Source organism: Bombina bombina, chromosome 7, assembly GCF_027579735.1.
Source record: "Bombina bombina isolate aBomBom1 chromosome 7, aBomBom1.pri, whole genome shotgun sequence".
Taxonomy (NCBI): domain Eukaryota; kingdom Metazoa; phylum Chordata; class Amphibia; order Anura; family Bombinatoridae; genus Bombina; species Bombina bombina.
In genome coordinates this window covers 394,982,011-395,007,870 of record NC_069505.1, presented here as the reverse complement: position 1 = coordinate 395,007,870, position 25,860 = coordinate 394,982,011, and the positions used below count along the sequence as shown (strand labels likewise).

The 25,860-nt window shown below is 39.5% G+C and overlaps 1 protein-coding gene across 4 annotated transcripts in view; it reads left to right on the top strand.

The window, feature by feature from the left end:
- The window catches only part of MST1 (macrophage stimulating 1), a 193,495-nt gene that overhangs the window by 11,217 nt on the left and 156,418 nt on the right, over positions 1-25,860 (top strand). For 2 of the 4 annotated variants that reach the window (XM_053721132.1, XM_053721130.1), the window contains exon 1: positions 4,487-4,546. The exons of 1 other annotated variant lie outside the window; for it this stretch is intronic. In XM_053721132.1, the coding sequence (XP_053577107.1) occupies positions 4,502-4,546 (45 nt within the window). In that variant the 5' untranslated portion in view covers positions 4,487-4,501. Of the gene's footprint in view, positions 1-4,486; positions 4,547-17,931; positions 18,252-25,860 lie in introns of those variants that run through there. One more of the 4 variants, XM_053721134.1, reaches the window with a different exon arrangement.

The following is a 25,860-nucleotide window of genomic DNA, read 5'->3' as shown; positions in this document are numbered from 1 at the left end:
CTTCAGGCAGTGGTTCCTTCTGTTTAATGTTCCTGCCTTGTCCCTCCCTTCATCCGTGTACTTTAGCTTTGGTATTGGTATTCCATAAGTAATGGATGACCCGTGGACTGACTACACTTAACAGGAGAAAACATAATTTATGCTTACCTGATAAATTCCTTTTGTCATGTTCTGTCTCAGGATATCATGTGAGAGCCTCATTGTCTGGAACAGTTGCTTTAAAGGAAGATTAGTAGAAGCCATACTGATTGAAAATGAAAACAAATTTATTTAAACAACAAAATACTTTGTTTAAGCAAATACTTGCAGAATATTTAAATATGCTACTCAGGTATGTTAAGACCACATACAGCAGGAGTGAAAATAAAGAAAACTAGTAAGCAGAGATGCAGATTCAAAAAGGAAAGTCTTTCTCTTGGTAATAACTGAAATGTAAGATTTGCACAAGGCAGAAAACAACTTGCAAACTGGTAACAGGTTTAAAGGTAAAGTCTCTCTCCTTGTAATTGCTGAGTGCAGGAATTGCACAATGCAGGAAACAACTTGCAAACTGGTAACAGGTTTAAAGGTAAAGTCTCTCTCCTTGAAATTGCTGAGTGCAGGAATTGCACAATGCAGGAAACAACTTTCAAACTGGTAACAGGTTTAAAGGTAAAGTCTCTCTCCTTGAAATTGCTGAGTGCAGGAATTACACAATGCAGGAAACAACTTGCAAACTGGTAACAGGTTTAAAGGTAAAGTCTCTCTCCTTGTAATTGCTGAGTGCAGGAAATGCACAAGGCAGGAAACAAACTTGAAGATTGGTAACAGGTTTAAAGGTAAAGGCTTTCTCCTGGTAATACCTTGTAAACAGGTGCAAAGGAAAACTTTCTCCTGGCAATGGCCAAGTGCAGGAATTGCATAAAGCAGGAAACAAACTTGTAGATTGGTAACAGGTTTAAAGGTAAAGTCTCTCTCCTTGAAATTGCTGAGTGCAGGAATTACACAATGCAGGAAACAACTTGCAAACTGGTAACAGGTTTAAAGGTAAAGTCTCTCTCCTTGTAATTGCTGAGTGCAGGAAATGCACAAGGCAGGAAACAAACTTGAAGATTGGTAACAGGTTTAAAGGTAAAGGCTTTCTCCTGGTAATACCTTGTAAACAGGTGCAAAGGAAAACTTTCTCCTGGCAATGGCCAAGTGCAGGAATTGCATAAAGCAGGAAACAAACTTGTAGATTGGTAACAGGTTTAAAGGTAAAGGCTTTCTCCTGGTAATACCTTGTAAACAGGTGCAAAGGAAATCTTTCTCCAAAGAAATACAGGAAACAGGTTCTGACTTGACAAAACAGATCCAATGTGAAGACAAAAATGCAGACTAAAAGCCATCCTTAAATAGGGAGGTTTTGCACAGGGTTGGTTCTGATTAATTCCAGAATTGAGAACACCTGTGTGTTGCACAGGTGTAATAACAAGTAAGGCAAATAGTTATTTATCAGATCTTTTAAGATCCATGCTATTGCTAGAACTGGCTGTGGCTCAACATGTAAGCAAACAGAAATAGCAATCACAGAGCCACAGGTTCAAATCCCCATACAGCCCTTCTTAGCAGAATGCCTCCCAGACCTTTTCTTTTTCTTTTTAGTCTGGAGGCTTGGTTCATGACAGATGCCCCCTCCAAAGAGCGCACTCTGGGCGCTCAAAGCCTGTTCAAACATCTGAAGGTGGGATTTACGAACAAGTGTTCCATTTGAAGCCCTAATACAATCAGATGGAATTGATTCTTCGCTTGGAACAGCTGCCTGAGATTGGGGATCCTTAGAAGATATCACTGTAGGCATAACAAGAGTTGAAGTACAAAAATTGGTTTGATTTGGAGGTTCCTGTTTATGCCCAGCAGCTTGCAATGGACTGGCTGATGGGCAGAGTACCTCCGGGTAGGAAAAGACCTCTCCTTCAGAGTCAAGGAATTCGTTATCTGGGTCATATCCGCCTGATGGGTAGAGTACCTCCGGGTAAGGTATGACCTCTCCTTCAGAGTCCAGGAATTCATTTTCTGTGTTATTTATATCCAAATCAACCATCTCATCCAATTCTTTCTCAGTCAATGAGTAGCTGGGTGAAGGTGGTGCAGGGAGGTGTGGAACTTTAGATTTGTCAGGGTCTGATTCAGCTGGAAGATTTGTCACTTTTATGTTTGATGAGTGACTTTTGTTAGATGGATCTCCAACCAGGGCAGAAACAAGGTAATGTGCAGGATTTCCAGGAGGTGTTTTTGCAGAGTTCCCCAATGTGGTAGATGCAGAAACAGAGGCAGTGGCATGGGTAGTGGATGTAGTTGAAGTTGTACTGCCAATGACCATCTGTTTCAAATCAGGTACCATTTCTTGAAGTGTGTTAGAAATGGTTGTTTGGAGACTAGATGTATTCTCAGTAGCTGGATCCTCTCCAGGGGTATCTTTAAGTTTGCTAGTGGAAGAATAATTTGTTCCCTTAGCATCAGAGTCCATTTTAAACTTGGCTGAATCTCGACTTGATCCTCTAGGGGGTCTTACTGGACACCCTGTGATGCGGTGACCAGTTCCCCCACAATAGAAACAGAGGTTAAGCTGTCTTCGCCGAGTCTTTTCCTCTTCTGTTAAGGGTTCTTTAAAACCTTTCCTTGTTTGGGAGGTAACTTCAGACAAGGTTTTGGTTGGGAGAGATAACATTTCCACCAGCTCCATAAAGTTAATGAGTATGTCCTTAATAAACTTTAACACTGAATCCAATACAGCAATAATCCCAGAGGGCTCTCTTTTAAGGTCTTCACATTCTGTCATGTTCTGTCTCAGGATATCATGTGAGAGCCTCATTGTCTGGAACAGTTGCTTTAAAGGAAGATTAGTAGAAGCCATACTGATTGAAAATGAAAACAAATTTATTTAAACAACAAAATACTTTGTTTAAGCAAATACTTGCAGAATATTTAAATATGCTACTCAGGTATGTTAAGACCACATACAGCAGGAGTGAAAATAAAGAAAACTAGTAAGCAGAGATGCAGATTCAAAAAGGAAAGTCTTTCTCTTGGTAATAACTGAAATGTAAGATTTGCACAAGGCAGAAAACAACTTGCAAACTGGTAACAGGTTTAAAGGTAAAGTCTCTCTCCTTGTAATTGCTGAGTGCAGGAATTGCACAATGCAGGAAACAACTTGCAAACTGGTAACAGGTTTAAAGGTAAAGTCTCTCTCCTTGAAATTGCTGAGTGCAGGAATTGCACAATGCAGGAAACAACTTTCAAACTGGTAACAGGTTTAAAGGTAAAGTCTCTCTCCTTGAAATTGCTGAGTGCAGGAATTACACAATGCAGGAAACAACTTGCAAACTGGTAACAGGTTTAAAGGTAAAGTCTCTCTCCTTGTAATTGCTGAGTGCAGGAAATGCACAAGGCAGGAAACAAACTTGAAGATTGGTAACAGGTTTAAAGGTAAAGGCTTTCTCCTGGTAATACCTTGTAAACAGGTGCAAAGGAAAACTTTCTCCTGGCAATGGCCAAGTGCAGGAATTGCATAAAGCAGGAAACAAACTTGTAGATTGGTAACAGGTTTAAAGGTAAAGTCTCTCTCCTTGAAATTGCTGAGTGCAGGAATTACACAATGCAGGAAACAACTTGCAAACTGGTAACAGGTTTAAAGGTAAAGTCTCTCTCCTTGTAATTGCTGAGTGCAGGAAATGCACAAGGCAGGAAACAAACTTGAAGATTGGTAACAGGTTTAAAGGTAAAGGCTTTCTCCTGGTAATACCTTGTAAACAGGTGCAAAGGAAAACTTTCTCCTGGCAATGGCCAAGTGCAGGAATTGCATAAAGCAGGAAACAAACTTGTAGATTGGTAACAGGTTTAAAGGTAAAGGCTTTCTCCTGGTAATACCTTGTAAACAGGTGCAAAGGAAATCTTTCTCCAAAGAAATACAGGAAACAGGTTCTGACTTGACAAAACAGATCCAATGTGAAGACAAAAATGCAGACTAAAAGCCATCCTTAAATAGGGAGGTTTTGCACAGGGTTGGTTCTGATTAATTCCAGAATTGAGAACACCTGTGTGTTGCACAGGTGTAATAACAAGTAAGGCAAATAGTTATTTATCAGATCTTTTAAGATCCATGCTATTGCTAGAACTGGCTGTGGCTCAACATGTAAGCAAACAGAAATAGCAATCACAGAGCCACAGGTTCAAATCCCCATACAGCCCTTCTTAGCAGAATGCCTCCCAGACCTTTTCTTTTTCTTTTTAGTCTGGAGGCTTGGTTCATGACACCTTTCTCCTGTAGTGTAGTCAGTCCACGGCCCGCCCTGTTTTTACGGCAGGTCTAAATTTTAATTAAACTCCAGTCACCACTGTACCCTATGGTTCCTCCTTTCTCGTATGCTTGGTCGAATGACTGAGTATGACAGGTGAGGGGAGGAGCTATATAGTAAGCTCTGCTGGGTAATTCTCTTGCAGTTTCCTGTTAGGAAGAGAAATATTCCATAAGTAATGGATGACCCATGGACTGACTACACTACAGGAGAAAGGAATTTATCAGGTAAGCATAAATTATGTTTTTTCATTTTTGTGTACACACATTTTTGATTATTCACGCCCACTTCATCACATCATCTTTTCAGGATTTTTTGGATATTCACAATAATTTTTGAAATTTGATTTGAAAACTACTACGTTTTTCTTTTTTACACACTTCATCATTTCACCGTTTATCGAGGGATATATAAGGATAACTGTTTTAAAATAGAATCTTCATATTGGACATTCACTCTCTGGAAAGAATTTAAAGTTTGGGACCTACATATTTATGGACACCTACTCAGTAAATTGATGTTTTTATATTTATTTTTTATCCAACCATTAACAGCTGTTTTATTGTAATTTATTTTGTGATTAAGATTGTATATTGTTGTGGTTTTTAACCACTATTGTATTGTTTTTTATATAGATATATGCATATTTTATTGTTAATTTTAAGTGGATCCACTTTTGTATCTTGTTTGTATATTTTAGCTATAAGTAGCTTATAAAATATTTTATATACCCCTATAGAATTTCAATATATTTTTTATTTAAATAATATTGTCACTACTAGTGTCTTAGCCTTTTAGGAGGCGCTCTGTGTATTTATTTTTAGCACTACATTCACCTTTTTGGGGGCGCTGGTACCCACAATACTAGGAGCTACAGACACAAGGTTGAGCGCTGTCAGATTTTAACAGACATTTAATAATTTTAGGTAGGAGCCCTTTTAATATGTCAAGGGCACTTGGAAATCAAGCAAAATCTCGAAGCCTATGATATATGGAACCTTATTATTCTATAGTAGTTCTGAATATAAAAAAAACAGTACAAAAAGAGTTGTGTCTTGCAGAGGAATAATATATTGTAATACTACAAATGTAAAGTGTTTTTTTCTATAGGCAGGTTGTTTCGCCCTCGTTTGGGCTCTTCAGTATGATGTAGGTGCTAGGTTATTGGACTCAAGCATTGATTTTAGGTTTACTGCTATATGCTATATTTTGCTGATGATTACATTAATTTTCGTAATAACACTTACAAAGCCTGAAATGAATGCTTGAGCAGAACAGCAGCACCAACCATAGACAGCCTGTTTGGCCCGTTTGGGGCTCATCCCTCCATTGTATTAATCTTAGCAAAAACAAAAATGTGCAAAATTGTAACAGTTATAATTCAAAATCCATTTCAATATAATGGGCAGCCCTATAGCAAAGGGTGGAATGCTCGAGGACATCAGCATCAACCATAATGACATGAGTGAGAAAGAGTCCCAAAGTAGCGAAACAGGCTGCCTATGGTTGATGCTGTGTTATTTAAGCCTCATGAATTTAAGAGTTTGCTACACTACTGGTTTAACCCCTTAATGACCGGACCATTTTTCAATTTTCTTACCCTTAATGACAATGGCTATTTTTACATTTCTGCAGTGTTTGCGTTTAGCTGTAATATTCCTCTTACTCGTTTACTGTACCCACACATATTATATACCGTTTTTCTCGTCATTAAATGGACTTTCTAAAGATACCATTATTTTCATCATATCTTATAATTTACTAAAAAAAAAAGATAAAATATTAGGAAAAAATGGAAAAAAACACACTTTATCTAACTTTGACCTCCAAAATCTGTTACACATCTACAATCACCAAAAAACACCCATGCTAAATAGTTTATAAATTTTGTCCTGAGTTTAGAAATACCCAATGTTAACATGTTCTTTGCTTTTTTTGCAATTTATGGGGCAATAAATACAAGTAGCACTTTGCTATTTCCAAACCACTTTTTTTCAAAATGAGCGCTAGTTACTTTGGAACCCTAATATCTGTCAGGAATACCTGAATATCCATTGACATGTATATATTTTGTTTTAGAAGACATCCCAAAGTATTGATCTAGGCCCATTTTGGTATATTTCATGCCACCATTTCACCGCCAAATGCGATACAAACAAAAAAAGTTCACTTTTTCACAAATTTTATCACAAACTTTAGGTTTCCCACTGAAATTATTTACAAACAGCTTCTGCAATTATGGCACAAATGGTTGTAAATGCTTCTCTGGGATCCCCTTTTTCAGAAATAACAGACTTATATGGCTTTGTGGTTGCTTTTTGGTAATTAGAAGGCCGCTAAATGCCGCTGCGCACCACACGTGTTTTATGCCCAGGAGTGAAGGGGTTAATTAGGGAGCTTGTAGGGTTAATTTTAGCTTTAGTGTAGTGTAGTAGACAACCCCAAGTATTGATCTAGGCCCATTTTGGTATATTTTATACCACCATTTCACCGCCAAATGCGAGCAAATAAAAAAAAACTTTACATTTTTCACAATTTTAGGTTTCTCACTGAAATTATTTACAAACAGCTTGTGCTATTATGGCAGAAATTGTTGTAAAAGCTTCTCTGGGATCCCCTTTGTTCAGAAATAGCAGACTTATATGGCTTTGGCGTTGTTTTTTGGTAATTAGAAGGCCGCTAAATGCTGCTGCGCACCACACGTGAATTATGCCCAGCAGTGAAGGGGTTAAATTAGGTAGCTTGTAGGGAGCTTGCAGGGTTAATTTTAGAGATCAGCCTCCCACCTGACACATCCCACCCCCTGATCCCTCCCAAACAGCTCTCTTCCCTCCCCCACCCCACAATTGTTCCCGCCATCTTAAGTACTGGCAGAAAGTCTGCCAGTACTAAATAAAAGAGGTTTTTTTTTTTTTTAAATAAAAATAATAAAATATTTTAGTTGTGATGGACCCCTGCTATAAGGCTATAAGTGCAAACATATTAATCATGTCATTGTATTCTCTTCGCCAAGATCGTTAACATCTTTACATTATACAGATATGTGCAGTGAGAGTGGATTTAAGACATTCAATTTGATTTATTATCAGTTTATTAAAGTTATAGCAGCGTAAGTGTAATTATGCTTTATAGTTGGTGTTATGATTCAAGTTCTAGTGTCACAGAGATGATTTGTATATCTTACATCAATAAGCCTGGAAAAGTACAGAAAGCTTTAAACATACAGAACCAAATTAAAGCTAAAGATTTTTATGAAATGGCAAAGTAAAGGAAAAGCGTTACATAAATGTGAGAAATGATCTGACCTCACTGCACATCTGTAGGCTCTTGGAGCAGGATCTGTATTTACAATCTAGTGTGGTAATGAGATGCCTTGCTCAAAGAGCTTACAAACTTGTTAATCTCAAAAAATCTTACCTTAGATACTTACAGTTTAGTAATATAAAAATCCATGGAGGACATATGCCATCAGCGAGTATACTGCAGGCCAGATGTGCATTAGTTTGAACTGAATTTATTTCAGATCGCCGGTTGTCTTTTCTTCTTCCGGCTCAAGCAGAACAAACAGCTGCATCAGATACTGCACCGTACAGTACAGTGTTTAATGAGTGTCTCAGCACTGGTGAGTTTGCAGCGTATAAATTGCAGACCCATGCTGTGCGGTTTATATTCTAGGCCTTTACTAGATGTCTTTGCTTTAGAGCATTTGCAGAATAATGATGCAGTAATTCTAACTATCCTTAAAAATGGTTAAAAGCCTTTACTGCTTGTACAGGAAGCACAGAAAGGCATTGGTATGTCCTACAGTTATGGCTATGTTTAAAATAGTTTAATAATAATTTAAAATATTTATTACATTATATGTATTTTTAAATAAAGGTGTGAAGATATTACTGATCATTATTATGTACGTTTTTATGCTATGTTTCAGAGTACTGGTGCCCATAGGAAGCTACAAAGTTTAAGCTATTACTTCTGTAATTTATCGGTATTATTTTACAATGTATAAAAATTTGATTTAGTACTATTCAGTTACTGAGTTGGGGTGATCATGGTAAGACTACTTGTAGTAATTGTTGTTCATACCTGCAGCTCCCACCGGATGCCATTTGCATTGTGTTGGAGGTAGTCACTGTTCTTCATACCAGCACATATACAGAGCTGTGGTTGTAAAGCACTAGCTGTACTTTAATGTGCTAGCTGTGAAATAGATATTAGATAACTAATATTTACATGTCAGTGATTACTGAAGCTCAGCAGGATCAGTCTGGCAACTCTAGTAAAGTGAGCAGCAGTTATAAGTGTGGTGGCTTTCTGTTGTCAGTTGGTTTTTTGACATAACTGCTGCATCACATAAGCCACTTCCCTTGTCACCATGACAACCAGGCATCACATTATACTATGACTGTCAGTTTAGCTATGTTATTAGTGCAGCATAAGATGTTTAATTATGCATAATAAAACAACTTAGTAATATTAGTTCAATCTGTCCCCCTTTAATGCAACTCAAGACACCAGAACTAACACTGTGAGTTGTACATCCAACACCAGACTCACCAATCGTTGCGACTTCAACCAAGAAGACAGACAAGTCTAATGCTTTGTAATATACTCATTATTTATTTCTCTTGTAAGGTGTATCCAGTCCACGGGTTCATCCATTACTTGTGGGATATTCTCCTTCCCAACAGGAAGTTGCCAGAGGACACCCACAGTAGCGCTGTCTACATAGCTCCTCCCCTAACCCCCACCTCCTTCTCTTGCAACTCTCGACAAGAAAGGAAGTATCAAGAGATATGTGGTGACTTAGTGTAGTTTTACCTTCAATCAACAGTTTGTTATTTTTAAACGGTACCGGCGTTGTACTGTTTTACTCTCAGGCAGAAATTAGAAGAAGAATTCTGCCTGGAGGTTTGATGATCTTAGCGGTTTATAACTAAGGTCCACAGCGACTGGGATCATGCTTACAAAACAGGGTAATACTCATGTTAATACTCATATTACTTAGCGACAAAATGTTTACATGATTTCATAAATAGGACGTTTTTTCTCTGAGGGAGATAAGTCTTTATTTGGGGCCTAGTTTCCACATGGCTAGTCAGATACTCCTAGGAGTACTTTCTTAAGGCCCCTCTGACATCCAGTACATGGTGGGAGGGGCCTATTTTAGCGCTCTAGCTGCACAGTTTTAATTCAGACTGAGACATCCAGCTTCCCTAGAGGAGTCCTAGGGACTCCTCTAGTGGTTATTTCTGCACAAAATCGTATTTGAGGGCAGGTAGGAGCCTCAGCAGAGCTGTGGCAAGGTGCTCAATTGTCTTTTAACGTTTTTTAACGTTTTTCAATCCGGTTTGGGGTCTAAGGGGTTAATCATCCATCTGCAAGTGGGTGCAATGTTGCTTTAGTCCCTTACACACACTGTAAAAATTTCAAAGACTTTACTGTATTTTTACACTGTTTTGCAGTTTAAGTGCTAGTTTTTTTCTCTTAAAGGCACAGTAACGTTTTTGTTTAATTGCTGTTTCACCTTTATTAAAGTGTTTTTCCAAGCTTGCTTGTCTCATTACTAGTCTGTTAAACATGTCTGACATAGAGGAAACTCCTTGTTCAATATGTTTGGAAGCCATTGTGGAACCCCCTCTTAGAATGTGTACCAAATGTACTGAAATTTCTATAAACTATAAAGACCATATTATGGCGCTTAAAGATTTATCTCCAGGGGATTGTCTGACTGAAAAAAGGGAGATTATGCCATCTAGCTCTCCCCATATGTCAGAACCCATAACTCCCGCTCAAGTGACGCCAAGTACATCTAGTGCGTCTAATTCTTTTACCTTACAGGACATGGCGGCAGTTATGAATGCTACCCTCTCAGAGGTATTGTCCAAACTGCCAGGGTTACAAGGAAAGCGAGACAGCTCTGGGGCTAGAACTAATGCAGAGCTTTCTGACGCTTTAATGCCTGTGTCCGATATACCCTCACAATGCTCAGAAGCCGAGGCAGGTGAGCTTCTATCTGTGGGTGACATTTCAGACTCAGGGAAGGCGTTGCTTCAGTCTGATTCTGAAATGACAGCGTTTACATTTAAGCTTGATCACCTCCGCTTATTGCTTAGGGAGGTTTTAGCGACTCTGGATGACTGTGACCCCATTGTGGTTCCAGAGAAATTGTGTAAAATGGACAAATACTTTGCAGTGCCTGTTTACACTGATGTTTTTCCAGTCCCTAAGAGGTTTTCGGAAATTATTACTAAGGAATGGGATAGACCAGGTGTGCCGTTCTCTCCCCCTCTTGCTTTCAAAAAGATGTTTCCCATAGATGCCGCCATACAGGACTCATGGCAGACGGTCCCTAAGGTGGAGGGAGCAGTCTCTACCCTAGCTAAGCATACAACTATCCCCGTCGAAGACAGTTGTGCTTTCCGAGATCCTATGGATAAAAAATTGGAGGGTCTCCTTAAAGGGACAGTATACACTCATTTTCATATAACTGCATGTAATAGACACTACTATAAAGAATAAGATGCACAGATACTGATATAAAACTTACTTAGAAGCTGTCAGTTTGGCTCTGTTGAAAAGGTAGCTGGAAAGCCCACTGCAAGTGGCAAATAAGACACTCCCCCCCCCTCCCCCTTCTTTTGCATATGAAAAGACCCTTTACACAAACAGGAGCAAGCTGGAGAAGGTAGCTGACAGTATTCACATAAAACTTTGGGGCTTGGTTAGGAGTCTGAAAATCAGACCAATGTTATTTAAAAATAAGCAAAAAAAAACTTTATGGGCTATATAAATAGATCATCTACAAAACATTTATGCAAAGAAAAAATGAGTGTATAATGTCCCTTTAAGAAAATTTTTATACATCAAGGTTTTATTCTCCAGCCTCTTGCATGCATTGCCCTAGTTACTGCTGCAGCAGCCTTTTGGTTCGAGTCTCTTGAGGAGTCTCTACCGGTGGAGACCCCGTTAGACGATATTCTAGACAGGATTAAAGCTCTTAAGTTAGCTAATTCCTTTATTTCTGATGCCGTTTTTCATTTAACCAAGCTAACGGCTAAGAATTCAGGTTTTGCCATTTTGGGGTGTAGGGCGCTATGGCTTAAGTCCTGGTCAGCAGACGTTACTTCAAAGTCTAAGCTTCTTAACATCCCCTTCAAGGGACAGACCATATTCGGGCCTGGTCTGAAGGAGATCATTTCTGATATTACTGGAGGAAAAGGTCACGCCCTTCCTCAGGATAGGTCCAATAAGTTAAGGACCAAACAGAATAATTTTCGTTCCTTTCGAAACTTCAAGAGTGGCGCAGCTTCAGTTTCCTCTAATACAAAACAAGAGGGAAATTTCGCCCAGTCCAAACCAGTCTGGAGACCTAACCAGGCTTGGAACAAGGGGAAGCAGGCCAAGAAACCTGCGGCTGCCTCTAAGACAGCATGAAGGAGTAGCCCCCGATCCGGGACCAGATCTAGTCGGGGGCAGACTTTCTCTCTTCACCCAGGCTTGGGCAAGAGACGTCCAGGATCCCTGGGCACTAGAAACAAGATCCTAAACAAATTTCTCAGGGTCCCATCCTTCAAGATGGAGACAATCCGAACCATCCTCCCTATGATCCAGGAGGGTCAATATATGACTACAGTGGACTTAAAGGATGCTTATCTCCACATTCTGATTCACAGATATCATCATCAGTTCCTCAGGTTCGCCTTCCTAGACAGGCATTACCAGTTTGTGGCTCTTCCCTTCGGGTTAGCCACAGCACCAAGAATCTTTACGAAGGTTCTAGGGTCCCTTCTGGCGGTTCTAAGGCCGCGGGGCATAGCGGTAGCCCCTTACCTAGATGACATTCTGATTCAGGCGTCGACTTTTCAAATCGCCAAGTCCCATACGGACATTGTTCTGGCCTTTATGAGGTCTCACGGGTGGAAAGTCAACATAGAAAAGAGTTCTCTCTCTCCTCTCACAAGAGTTTCCTTCCTAGGAACTCTGATAGATTCAGTAGAAATGAAAATTTTTCTGACAGAAGTCAGGATATCAAAGCTTCTAACTTCCTGCAGTGCTCTTCATTCCACTTCTCGGCCATCAGTGGCTCAGTATATGAAAATGATCGGCCTAATGGTAGCGGCAATGGACATAGTTCCGTTTGCCCGCCTACATCTCAGACCACTGCAACTTTGCATACTCAACCAGTGGAATGGGGACTACACATATTTGTCTCCTCTGTTAAATCTGGATCAAGAGACCAGGGATTCTCTTCTCTAGTGGTTATCTCGGGTCCATCTGTCCAGGGGAATGAGTTTCCGCAGGCCAGAGTGGACTATAGTGACGGAGGAAGCCCTCCTTTCGATAAACATTCTGTAACTAAGAGCGATATTCAATGCTCTTCAGGCTTGGCCTCAACTAGCTGCGGCCAAGTTCATCAGATTTCAGTCGGACAATATTACGACTGTAGCCTATATCAACCATCAGGGGGGAACAAGGAGTCCCCTGGCAATGATGGAGGTTTCCAAGATAATTCTATGGGCAGAGGTTCACTCTTGCCATCTCTCAGCTATCCATATCCCAGGAGTAGAGAACTGGGAGGCGGATTTTCTAAGTCGTCAGAATTTTCATCCGGGGGAGTGGGAGCTCCATCCGGAGGTATTTGCCCAGCTGATTCAACTATGGGGCAAACCAGAACTAGATCTGATGGTGTCTCGTCAGAACGCCAAGCTTCCTTGTTACGGGTCCAGGTCAAGGGATCCCCAGGCAGCGCTGATAGATTCTCTAGCAGTGCCCTGGTCCTTCAGCCTGGCTTATGTGTTTCCACCGTTTCCTCTCCTCCCTCGTCTGATTGCCAAGATCAAGCAGGAGAGAGCTTCAGTGATTTTGATAGCGCCTGCGTGGCCACGCAGGACTTGGTATGCGGATCTGGTGGACATGTCATCTTCTCCACCATGGACTCTGCCGCTGAGGCAGGACCTTCTACTCCAAGGTCCATTCAAACATCCAAATCTAATTTCTCTGCGTCTGACTGCTTGGAGATTGAACGCTTGATTTTATCAAAACGTGGTTTCTCCGAGTCGGTCATTGATACCTTGATTCAGGCTCGAAAGCCTGTCACCAGGAAAATCTATCATAAGATATGGTGTAAATATCTTCATTGGTGTGAATCCAAGGGTTACTCGTGGAGTAAGGTCAGGATTCCTAGGATACTATCTTTTCTCCAAGAAGGATTGGAAAATGGATTATCGGCTAGTTCCTTAAAGGGACAGATTTCTGCTCTGTCTATTCTTTTGCACAAGTGCCTGGCTGATGTTCCAGACGTTCAGGCGTTTTGTCAGGCTTTGGTGACAATCAAGCCTGTGTTTAAACCTGTTGCTCCGCCATGGAGTTTAAATTTAGTTCTTAAAGTTCTTCAAGGGGTTCCGTTTGAACCCTTGCATTCCATAGATATCAAGCTTTTATCTTGGAAAGTTCTGTTTTTAGTAGCTATCTCTTCGGCTCGAAGAGTTTCAGAGTTATCTGCCTTGCAGTGTGATTCCCCTTATCTGATCTTCCATGCAGATAAGGTAGTTTTGCGTACCAAACCTGGTTTTCTTCCTAAGGTAGTATCTAATAGGAATATTAATCAGGAAATTGTTGTTCCGTCACTGTGTCCTAATCCTTCTTCAAAGAAGGAACGTGTGTTACACAATCTTGACGTGGTTCGTGCTTTAAAGTTTTATTTGCAAGCTACTAAGGATTTTCGTCAAACATGTGCATTGTTTGTTGTCTACTCTGATAAGAGGAGAGGCCAAAAGGCTTCGGCAACTTCTCTTTCTTTTTGGCTGAGAAGCATAATCCGTTTAGCTTATGAGACTGCTGTCCAGCAGCCTCCTCAAAGAATTACAGCTCATTCTACTAGAGCGGTAGCTTCCACATGGGCTTTTAAACATGAGGCCTCTGTTGAACAGATTTGAAAGGCGGCGACTTGGTCTTCGCTTCATACTTTTTCTAAATTCTACAAATTTGATACTTTTGCTTCCTCGGAGGCTATTTTTGGGCGAAAGGTCTTACAGGCAGTGGTGCCTTCCGTTTAAGTGCCTGCCTTGTCCCTCCCTTCATCCGTGTCCTAAAGCTTTGGTATTGGTATCCCACAAGTAATGGATGAACCCGTGGACTGGATACACCTTACAAGAGAAAACGAAATTTATGCTTACCTGATAAATTTCTTTCTCTTGTAGTGTATCCAGTCCACGGCCCGCCCTGTCACTTTAAGGCAGGTGTTTTTATTTTTTAAAACTACAGTCACCACTGCACCCTATAGTTTCTCCTTTTTCTTACTTGTCTTCGGTCGAATGACTGGAGGTGGGGGTTAGGGGAGGAGCTATGTAGACAGCTCTGCTGTGGGTGTCCTCTTGCAACTTCCTGATGGGAAGGAGAATATCCCACAAGTAATGGATGAACCCGTGGACTGGATACACCACAAGAGAAAGAAATTTATCAGGTAAGCATAAATTTTGTTTTGACCCCTTTTCATTTATTTTGCCCCTTTTCATTTAATTTAGCTATGAAAATTGTACATTGAGTTGGAACTGCATCCTGCTTACTTTTCATAGCTAACTCTGCATCAGATCTTTTCCTAATTGTCTTTAATAGATAACAACTGTAAAACAATTCACTTTATACTAATTAGCCTTGTATTCTGCCGACTGGCTGGCTGGCTCCTCCAAATAAGGTAAGTGTTGGGTGCAGTTTTTCTATTGAAAACCAACTGCAGTAAACAGGATTGTATTTTGTTAAATAAATGTTTACACTTGGCTCATATGTTATACTGTAGGACGGTAACAGAAATGTCTTGTAATTACAAGGTGCTTACTGTCCCTTTAAGTTCTAACACAACTCCCATTATACATCCTGCGTTTCCAGTGCTCATATGTTGGGAATAGATTATTAAAATCACATGACCTGCTTTGGTCTGGTAATATCAACAGAGCTATGGCTGAGCCTCAGGAACATGTCATGTGATTACCTCTGGGGTTACCAGCCATACTCATTAGCAGTGTAGCTAAGCGACTACAGGTGCTAGATTTGTCATTATTTAATAATAGAGTTCCCACATTTAGAAGCTGTTATGTCTGTTTCAATTTTATATTAATTATAGTTAATCTGAACCATACAAATAAGATGTCCAGTTTTTTAGCAGGTTGTCCAGTACAATCTGTACACAAATACTGGACATTTAAAGACCCCTGTCAGCTAAATGTAAAGAGCCTTCTAGGCCTTTATGCATTAGAAATATGGCTCAAAAAAAGTTACACTTTGCATGTTCTATTATATGTCTTACACGTAACCATTGGGGTGTTCAATCATTGCTGGGTGTTTACTTCTGGCAACCAAGGGGGTCACATCACTACTACGTATATGTGTTACTGGCAACCAAGGGGATAAAATGACTGCTTAGTTGTGAAAAATATATGCTGTGGGATCAGGGGCGGGGCCTAAGTTTTAGCTTTTGTTGGGACATGTGTGAACCCAGCTACGTCCCATGTCCAGTCACCTATAGGTCTTCCAGTATTTTTATGGAGCACAGTTGGCAACCCTACATATTTCTGCATTTTCATCCTCACTAAAGATCCGAATGCATATATCAAATTCAGTTAGACCATACAATAGTACAAGCGAACGCTACGCCTTATCAGTGAGCTGATTGCAGTGGCAAAGTGGATGGAATAAGTATAACAAATTTGGCAACTTACCGCCCAACGGATGAAGATATCTCATTACACTTTGCAGCTAGAAGGGGTATGTTAAGTCCTCACATGCTTGATTTGCAAGTACTAGTGCTCATGGTATCCTGCATAGCTACAGCTACTAGAGACTGGGAGATACGTCACAAGTTTCAAGGCTTAATTTAATTATTCAACTATGAGATACAACGTCCTTACTGAACATTAAAAGGTTAATATATTTAATTATTGTGCTGTTGGTTTGTAGTTATTCGTTGGTGTAGTTATATTACATATAACCCTTTCTTTAAAGGGACATTTTAGCCAACATTGGAATCCACATCAATGCATTTCATTTGTTAATAGAAGCATTTCTATAATATACATGTAGAAGCAAAAATGATTCTAATAAATTATTCTAATAAAAGCTATAACTGTTAATAGTGTATTTAAGTATGCTCAGCGCACCATCTGGTAATGGCTCTATTAGTTACTGATATGATACAAGCCCCACTAGTGCTCTTATTAGCTGCAGTATTTAAAATGCTGGTGCTTTGACTGAGAATATCTAGCTATGCTTCACATGCACGTGCAGAGAAAAATGCTAATTCTAAAACAGAGTTAACTTTTGCTAGAAGCAGTTTTGCCAATACATGTCTATTGTAAATACGTTTCTATTCAAAGACGTAATTCATTTATGTGCATTTAAATTTTGACCGGACTGTTCCTTTAATTAAATTTTAAGTATTTATGATTAGTTCTGGTGAACTATATTTATTTAATATATATATATATATATATATATATATATATATATATATCTAAAAAAAAATATATCAATATTTATTTATTTATTTTTAGAAAAAGCTGCACTGGTCACCAACTTTCTAATTTACTCCTATTATTAAATTTGCTTCATTCTCTTGGTATCCTTTGTTAAATGAGCAGCAGTGCACTACTGGGAGGTAGCTGAAGCCATCTGGTGAGCCAATGACAAGAGGCATATATATGCAGCCACCAATCAGAAGCTAGCTCTCAGTAGTGCATTACTGCACCTTACCCTACCTAGGTATGATTTTCAACAAAGGATAGCCATTTTAGTGATACGTGCTATTACAACATACCTCACTCCTGGAGGCATCCAGCTATATCATGGTCTCAAGCTGTCAGCGAGAGTAGCACTATTTAGCCCTTTAAATTGAAAATGACAATTGACATACAGGGTACAGCGCTTCTCTTATGTCTTTAGTCTCCCTATGGTTTGGTTATAAATAAGTGCAGAAAGTCATCAAAACCTGTAATTCATGTGTAGGGATTGTATAGCAATAAACAAATTGCATAACAAATCACGTGACTTCTTTATCTTTGCGTTAATACTGTAAGTTTGTAATGTGTCATTTATTCTGGGTTTTTAGGGGAAATTATATTTTATGTATGTAAACAAATATGTGATCTTCCCTTATGCTGCAGTTATATGTAATTGTTGCTGCCGAGTTCTATGAGGAACAATAAGTGCCGTAAAAAAAATTCTGTGTTTGCTGCTGTCTTAACTTGGTTTGTTTTATTTATTACAATGGAGTTCAACAGCAAGAAGATAGAGAACTTTGGTAGCATGATTATGTGTATTTGTTTGTGGTAATTGACGTTCCAATTCATCCCAAAGGTGTCCAGTGGGGCTAAGTTTTTACTATAACACAAGTATAGTGGTTTCTACCTTACCTCTCATTTCCCAATATTGGGCTGTTTGTGCATTTATCCTGTTTTTGGACCATATCGTTGGCAACACCTGGAGTGGGAGAACTGATACGCCCTAACCTAGAATTATCAGTCTGCATCTACCAGCACATAGATGTGCTATTGGACATTGTGAGTACCCATTTGGCATAATTATCTCCATTGTCCCATCTATTTGGTTGATCTGCACATGTGGTTTCCTTTGTTGTCTTGACTTTCCATTACCTGGCAGGGATATCCTGGAGTGGGTGTACACCATATTATGTCAGTCTGCTTCCATTAGCACATTGGGGTGCTTATTTTAAATGTGAGTACCAATTTGGCTCGAGTGCATAAGCTTTGGCTTTTTTGATTTGGTGATTCTACACCTAAGACACCCCTCTCTTTTTTTCTATTTTATAGTTTTTCCAGTATCTTCTGTGAAGAGGAGTGCAGCCATCATTCACACTGAGGACATACCCGATTTTTTGCTCTATCATAGTGACTTTCAACATGGGACTTTGATATAATTGTATGTTAATAGGTACAAGTGCCATATATTAAATGAGTTGTGTATGTTGTTTTTTGAAGTTGTACAGTGTATATATAGTGTATGCGCCCTCTCTTATCTTTGATATTTTGGTATATATTCCAACTCTTCCGGAAGTTCTGGGAGTCTCCTTCATTGTAATAGCGGACCCTGACGCCCGCAATTAATTACAATATCCCGGAAACACATAAAGTAATATAATTCCTTGCATGCTTAGCAGTGTCATAGTAGGAACAAGGACACTGAGACACGAAGAGTTCACAGAGAACTTTGATTCCCATCACGCATGTACCGAAAAACACATATAACACAGAAATAAATTATTCCCAGCGTGCATGTTAAGCCCCAACGCTGGGTTATTTGCAAAGCTCCGCCCACCTCTGCTACACACTCTACCTGTCGTGAAGCACTTGAAATTTTTGTTGCACAAGGCCATGTTTGAGTGAAGGAGGGGGTTCAGAGTGAGAGGGAGACTTACAGGGAAACGGTCATAAACAGAAATGTGTAAGTACAATTATCTTAATACACAGCTAGGTAATATTATAGATATGTTCCCTCTGCCCCCTCCCCAGAAGATCCCTCTGTATCGCATACACATAGCCCACTGCCCAGTACTGTATACACAGCTAATAATAATTATTTAATATTATAATTGTTTGGGGGGGGTAGCCGATGAAGCTACCTCCCTGAAATGAGGTTTTTCAGGTTGAGATGTCTGTGCAGACCACTTAACTTCATCCATAACAACCTTGTCAAACCAAGTCTTCCTGGACCTTGCTTTGTGGACAGGGGCACAGTCATGCTGGAACAGGAATGGGCCTTCTCTAACCATAGCCACAAAGTTGGAAGCACCCAATTGTGTAAAATATCTTTGTATCCTGTAGCATTAAGATGATCCTTCACTGGAACTCAGGGACCTATCCCAAACTCAAATCCTGAAACACAGCCCCAGACCATTATCCCTCCTTCACCAAACTTTACAGTAGACACTGTGCATTCCCGTAGGTATTGTCCTGGAATCCGCCAAACCCAGATTCTTCCATTACACTGCCAGATAGTGAAATGTGATTCATCACTCCAGAGAACGTTTCCACTGCTTTAGAGTCCAGTGGCAGCGTTCTTTACACCACTCCAGCGCATGCTTGGCATTGCACATGTCATTGTGAGGCTTGTGTATAGCTGCTCGGCCATGGAAACTCATTTTATGAAGATCTCAACACACAGTTTGTGTGCTAATGTTGCTTCCAGAGGCAGTTGTGGCTCCTAGTCGCTTCCATTTCACAACAACTGCACAGTTGAACAGGGCAGAGTTAGTAGGTTAAAAGTTTACAAACTTATTTGTGGCAAAGGTGACATCCTATAATATTGCCAGGTTTAAACTCACTGAGCTTTTTAGAATGACCCATTGTACTGTCATTTGTCTATGGAGATTTCATGGCTATTCGCTGGTTTTTCTGTACCTAACCTTGGTTTCGCTGATACACCTGAACTCAATAATTAGTAGGTGTGTCCATTCATATATCTTTGGCCATATAGTGTAGCTAAAGTCAGCAGCAATGCATTACTGGGAGCTACTCAAAGATGGCTGGTTTGCTAATGACAAGAGGCAAAGGTGTGTAGCCAGTAAGCAGCGACTAGCTCCCCATAGTACATTGCTTCTCCTAAGCATACCTAAACTTTTCAATATAGGATACCAAGAGTTAATTTCATAATATATAGGGTGACCATATTGCTGCTTTAAAAAGGGACACATATGAAAAATACATATGTCAGGGCTGTTTAAAGAAATGGTTTGTGTAAGGACCCTGACATATGTATTTTTCATGTGTCCTTTTTCAAAGCAGCAATCTCACAATAATAAAATAAGTAAAATTAACATTGTTTCCTTTGTTTGAATTTTAACTTTTTTGTTGTATAATTATGTTAGCTAGCATGCCATGTTTTTTATTACAGCAATAAAGAAAATAACTACAACATTTGTGTTATTTTTTATCATTTATCTTACTTTTTCTTAAAGGGACAGTCTACAACAGCGGTTCTCAACCATTCTAGTGCCGCAACCCTTTGATAAAATTTCCAAAGTTGTGGCGACACCCTAACAATATTGAATAAAATGTTTATGACTTCCGTTTATTTATTTTTTATTCATTGTGTATTGAACTGTATTCACGGTATTGTATAATCATGTGAAAATATTAAAACAAAGCGTAACAACGGTAACAGTCTTAATTAGACAGTACTGCTATAATAACAGTAAACTACATTGCTACAAAAGTGTTGCGAAACCACAAATCAAAAAACTTACTTAAAGGGACAGTCAAGTCCAAAAAAAACGTTCATGATTCAAATAGGGCATGCAGTTTTTAAGAACTTTCCAATTTACTTTTATAACCAATTTTACTATGTTCTTTTGGTATTCTTATTTGAAAGCTAAACCTAGGAGGTTCATATGCTAATTTCTTAGACCTTGAAGGCCGCCTCTAATCTCAATGCATTTTGATAGTTTTTCACCACTAGAGGGCATTAGTTCATGTGTTTCATATAGATAACATTGAGCTCATGCATGTGAATTTACCATGGAGTCAGCTCTGATAAATGCAAGTCTGTCAAAAGAACTGAAATAAGGGGGCAGTCTGCTGAGGCTTAGATACAAGGTAATTACAGAGGTAAAACGTGTATAATTATAACTGTGTTGGTTATGCAAAACTGGGGAATTAGTAATTAAGGTAATATCTATCTTTTAAAACAACAACAATTCTGGTGTTGACTGTCTCTTTAAGCGTCAGTGCGAAGGCTGAGGTTGCTTCTTTCTCAAAGTTTACCACCAGATCAGAAATTCTCGGGGCAGTCTTTGCAAGAGCACAACGAAGATCATCAACTGCATCAAGTCTGCTTCTGTATTTAGACTTGATAACCAACAAGCTTGAAAAGCCTGTTTCACAAAGATATGTTGTTGAAAATGGAAGAAGAAGGCACAACACAATCTCAGACAGAACAGGATATGACTGCAAACACTTGATCCAGAATTCATTAACTGACATTGAAGAGAAATCATTTTTTGCTGCATCACTGGTAATGAGTTCAATGAACTCATCTTGTGCATTCTCAAGAACATCTTCAACTTTGACTGTGAATGGACTTCTAGCAAGTGCAAAAGTGGTGTCAGGTAAGTTTGGAAAGTATTATGCAATTTCGTCCGCAAGCATTTGCAAGTGTTCTTTGACAGAAATTATCGTAATCCTTTTGTCAAGTTCAATAGCATTTTCCTCAAAGAAAGCAGATAAGTTGGGCAACATGTAAATTCTATTTTCATCCAATTTTTTTTGCCAAAGTTGAAGTTTCATTTGGAATGATCGGATTTTTTCAGACAAATTGCATTTGGTCCTTGAAGTGATAAATTGAACTCGTTCAAGATTGCAAAGATGTCAACCAAGTAAGCTATTTTCTGCAGTTAATTTTCATTGCTGAAAAGTGCTTTGAACTGTGGTTTTGCTTTCTGATTAAAAAACTTTTTTAATTCATCATGAAGATCAAAAACACGTTTTAAAACTTTTCCTCTTGACAACCATCTCACAACAGTGTGAAATAATAGCAGAACATTATTGGATGCATTCAATTCATTACAAAGTTTCAAAAACAGTCGACTGTTTAAAGCACTTGCTTTAACAAAATTGACGGCACTTAATACGGTTTTTATTACTTCTTGTAACTCTTGTGGCAGCATCTTCGTTGCTAACATTTGTCGATGCATCATACAGTGAGTTCCGATAGCTTTTGGTGACTCATTCAGTACCAAACGTTGAAATCCAGACCGACATCCAGGACCGTCTTTAACACAGGGCAAAAGGGGCAGCTGCCCTGGGCCCAGTCTTTGTTGAGGGGCCCAAGAGTCCTAAAAAAATAAAAAAATAAAAATTTTTTTTTTTTTTTTTTTAGTTCATGCCAGACTGCTGATGTCATGTGACATGGAGGACACACACAGTCAGTCCTAATATTGTCACAGTCAAACGTTCTTTGCTTATATTTATTTATGAGAAACTGTGCCAGACCATGCCAATGTCATGTGACATTCCAAGCTAGTGCCATGTGCTGTTTTAGATGTGCACTGTGCAGCACTGGATGCTAAGCCCTAACTAGGCATCCAGTCAATCCCACTGCATCAGAAAAGGTCCTGCTTTGGTTACTACTGTCACCAGGTAACTGCTCTGGTGGTGGAGATTGTTTCTGGGTAGGGCTCACTATAGGCGCATGCAGCAGAAAGCTGGAGTGGCAGGCACATGAGGATTTGAGCATCTGTGAAGCTTCACACACTGCTCTCTTCAGTCTTGAGGCTGTGTGACTCATCTGTATCCATGCAGCCTTGGGCAGACAGCATCCAGTCTGCTGGTCCCCTTAGCCCTGCTCTTTCTGCTGTGGCTCTAAGATCAACTAACTGATGTTTGTTAGGAAAACAGTGTTTTGTAGAAAGGTGTCAGTGAAAAGAATAAGTGAGTGTACACATGCCCCTCCCCCATGCAGCATTGTCTAGTGCAGGATGAGAGGGAACTTGTTCCTAGCAAAGTAGTGACATGTGCTGCTGTGGCTGATGTATAGTGTTATGCTGATACTTCACACATTAAGGTAAGGTTTATTTTTATAGTTTTTATTTCTCTCTGTTTCAGATTTTACAGCTTCCCATAGTAGTTCTACTGTTCCAGTCAGTAAACTTATATCTGTCTGCACCTCTATGCTTCCGTCTCAGTCTTTACCTTGCTTTGCTCCTGTTGGCTGCCCTAAATCTCTTTAACCAGCTAACCTCACACCAGTATCACATTCAAAAGCATATTAAATTATTCCAGAGTGGAGGAATTTATGTATTTATTTACTTATTAGTACTGCTTAGGTCCAGTTTCACATATTGCAATTTTTTTTAATGATTAGCCCAGCAGTGATTTAGTTGTTTTTTTTGGGATATTGGGGTGGAGAGCAAAATTGCATGGGGGGGGGGGCAAGAAAATGTTTGCCCAGGGTCCAGTCAGTATTAAAGACGGCCCTGCCGACATCCTAGCATAGCTGGAGCACCATCTGTGCAAACACCACAAACCTTTTCCCAAGAGACCTCATGCTTTTTCAGAAATTAACCAATTGTGTCAAATACATCATACGCAGTAGTTGTCGTTTCAAGAGGTTTGCAAAAATGAAATTCATCTTTAAAGTAGCTATTATTAAAGGGAAACTAAACCAAATTTGTTTCTTTCATGATTCAGATAGAGTATGCAATTTTAAGCAACTTTGTAATTTACTCCTATTATCATTTTTTCTTTGTTTTCTTGCTATCTTTATTTAAAAAGCAGGAATGTGATGCATCGGAGCCGGACCATTTTTGGTTGAGAACCTGGGTTATGCTTGCTTATTGGTGGGTAAATGTCAGCCTTCAATAAGCAAGCACTATCCATGGTGCTGAACCTAAAATGGTCTGGCTGCTAAGATTCATACATTCCTGCTTTTTAAATAAAGATAGCAAGGGAACAAATAAAATGTGATAATAGGAGTAAATTAGAAAGTTGCTTAAAATGTCATGCTCTATCTAAATCATGAAAGAAAAATTTTGGGTTCAGTGTCCCTTTAACCCCTTAATGACCACAGCACTTTTCCATTTTCTGTCCGTTTGGGACCAAGGCTATTTTTACATTTTTGAGATGTTTGTGTTTAGCTGTAATTTTCCTCTTACTCATTTACTGTACCCACACATATTATATACCGTTTTTCTCGCCATTAAATGGACTTTCTAAAGATACCATTATTTTCATCATATCTTATAATTTACTATAAAAAAATTATAAAATATGAGGAAAAAAATGGAAAAAAACACACATTTTCTAACTTTGACCCCCAAAATTTGTTACACATCTACAACCACCAAAAAACACCCATGCTAAATAGTTTCTAAATTTTGTCCTGATTTTAGAAATACCCAATGTTTACATGTTTTTTGCTTTTTTTGTAAACTATAGGGCCATAAATACAAGTAGCACTTTGCTATTTCCAAACCATTTCTTTTCAAAATTAGCGCTAGTTACATTAGAACACTGATATCTTTCAGGAATCTCTGAATATCCCTTGACATGTATATATATTTTTTTAGTAGACAACCCAAAGTATTGATCTATGCCGATTTTGGTATATTTCATGCCACCATTTCACCGCCAAATGCAATCAAATACAAAAAATCGTTCACTTTTCACAAATTTTTTCACAAACTTTTGGTTTCTCACTGAAATTATTTACAAACAGCTTGTGCAATTATGGCATAAATGGTTGTAAATTCTTTTCTGGGATCCCCTTTGTTCAGAAATAGCAGACATATATGACTTTGGCGTTGCTTTTTGGTAATTAGAAGGCAGCTAAATGCCACTGCGCACCACACGTGTATTATGCCCAGCAGTGAAGGGGTTAATTAGGGAGCATGTAGGGAGCTTTTTGGGGTAGTTTTAGCTTTAGTGTAGTGTAGTAGACAACCCCAAGTATTGATCTAGGCCAATTTTGGTATATTTCATGCCACCATTTCACCGCCAAATGCGATCAAATTAAAAAAAACGTTAAATTTTTCTCAATTTTAGGTTTCTCACTGAAATTATTTACAAACAGCTTGTGCAATTATGGCACAAATGGTTGTAAATGCTTCTCTGGGATCCCCTTTGTTCAGAAATAGCAGACATATATGGCTTTGGCATTGCTTTTTGGTAATTAGAAGGCCTCTAAATGCTGCTGCGCATCACACGTGTATTATGGCTAGCAGTGAAGGGGTTAATTATGTAGCTTGTAGGGAGCTTGCAGGGTTAATTTTATCTTTAGTGTAGAGCTCAGCCTCCCACCTGAAACATCAGACCCCCTGATCCCTCCCAAACAGCTCTCTTCCCTCCCCCACCCCACAATTGTCCCCGCCATCCTAAGTACTGGCAGAAACTCTGCCAGTACTAAAATAAAAGGTATTTGGCCCTTTTTTTTAAAAAAAGAAAAGAAGCATATTTACATATGCTGATGTGTAGGATCCCCCCTTAGACCCCAACCTCACTGATCCCCCACCAAACAGCTCTCTAACCCTTCCCCTCTGCCTTAATGGGCGCCATCTTGGGTACTGGCAGCTTAAAAAAAATTCCCTTTTCTGTAGTGTAGCTTTCCCCCCCACCAAGACCAACCCCCAACCCCTTCCAGATCCCTTAGATTAAATTTATAATGCTGAAAATGTATTATTATTTTTTTACTTTGAACTTTTTTTTTTCTGTAGTGTAGCGGTTCCCACCCGCTCCCGCCCGTGCACGCGCCCGCCCACCACCCCCCCATAGGTCCCGCCCCCCTCCACTCCACACACAGCATCGATGGCCGCCCACCCGCCTCCCACGTAAGCTCCCACCCGCCAACGATACCGGCCACCGATGTCCGGTGCAGAGAGGGCCACGGAGTGGCTCTCTCTGCATCGGATGGCCAAGGGGGGTTATTGCAGGATGCCTCCATATCGAGGCATCACTGCAATAACCGGAAAGCAGCTGGAAGCGAGCAGGATCGCTTCCAGCTGCTTTCCAGACCAAGGACGTACGCCACACGTCCTCGG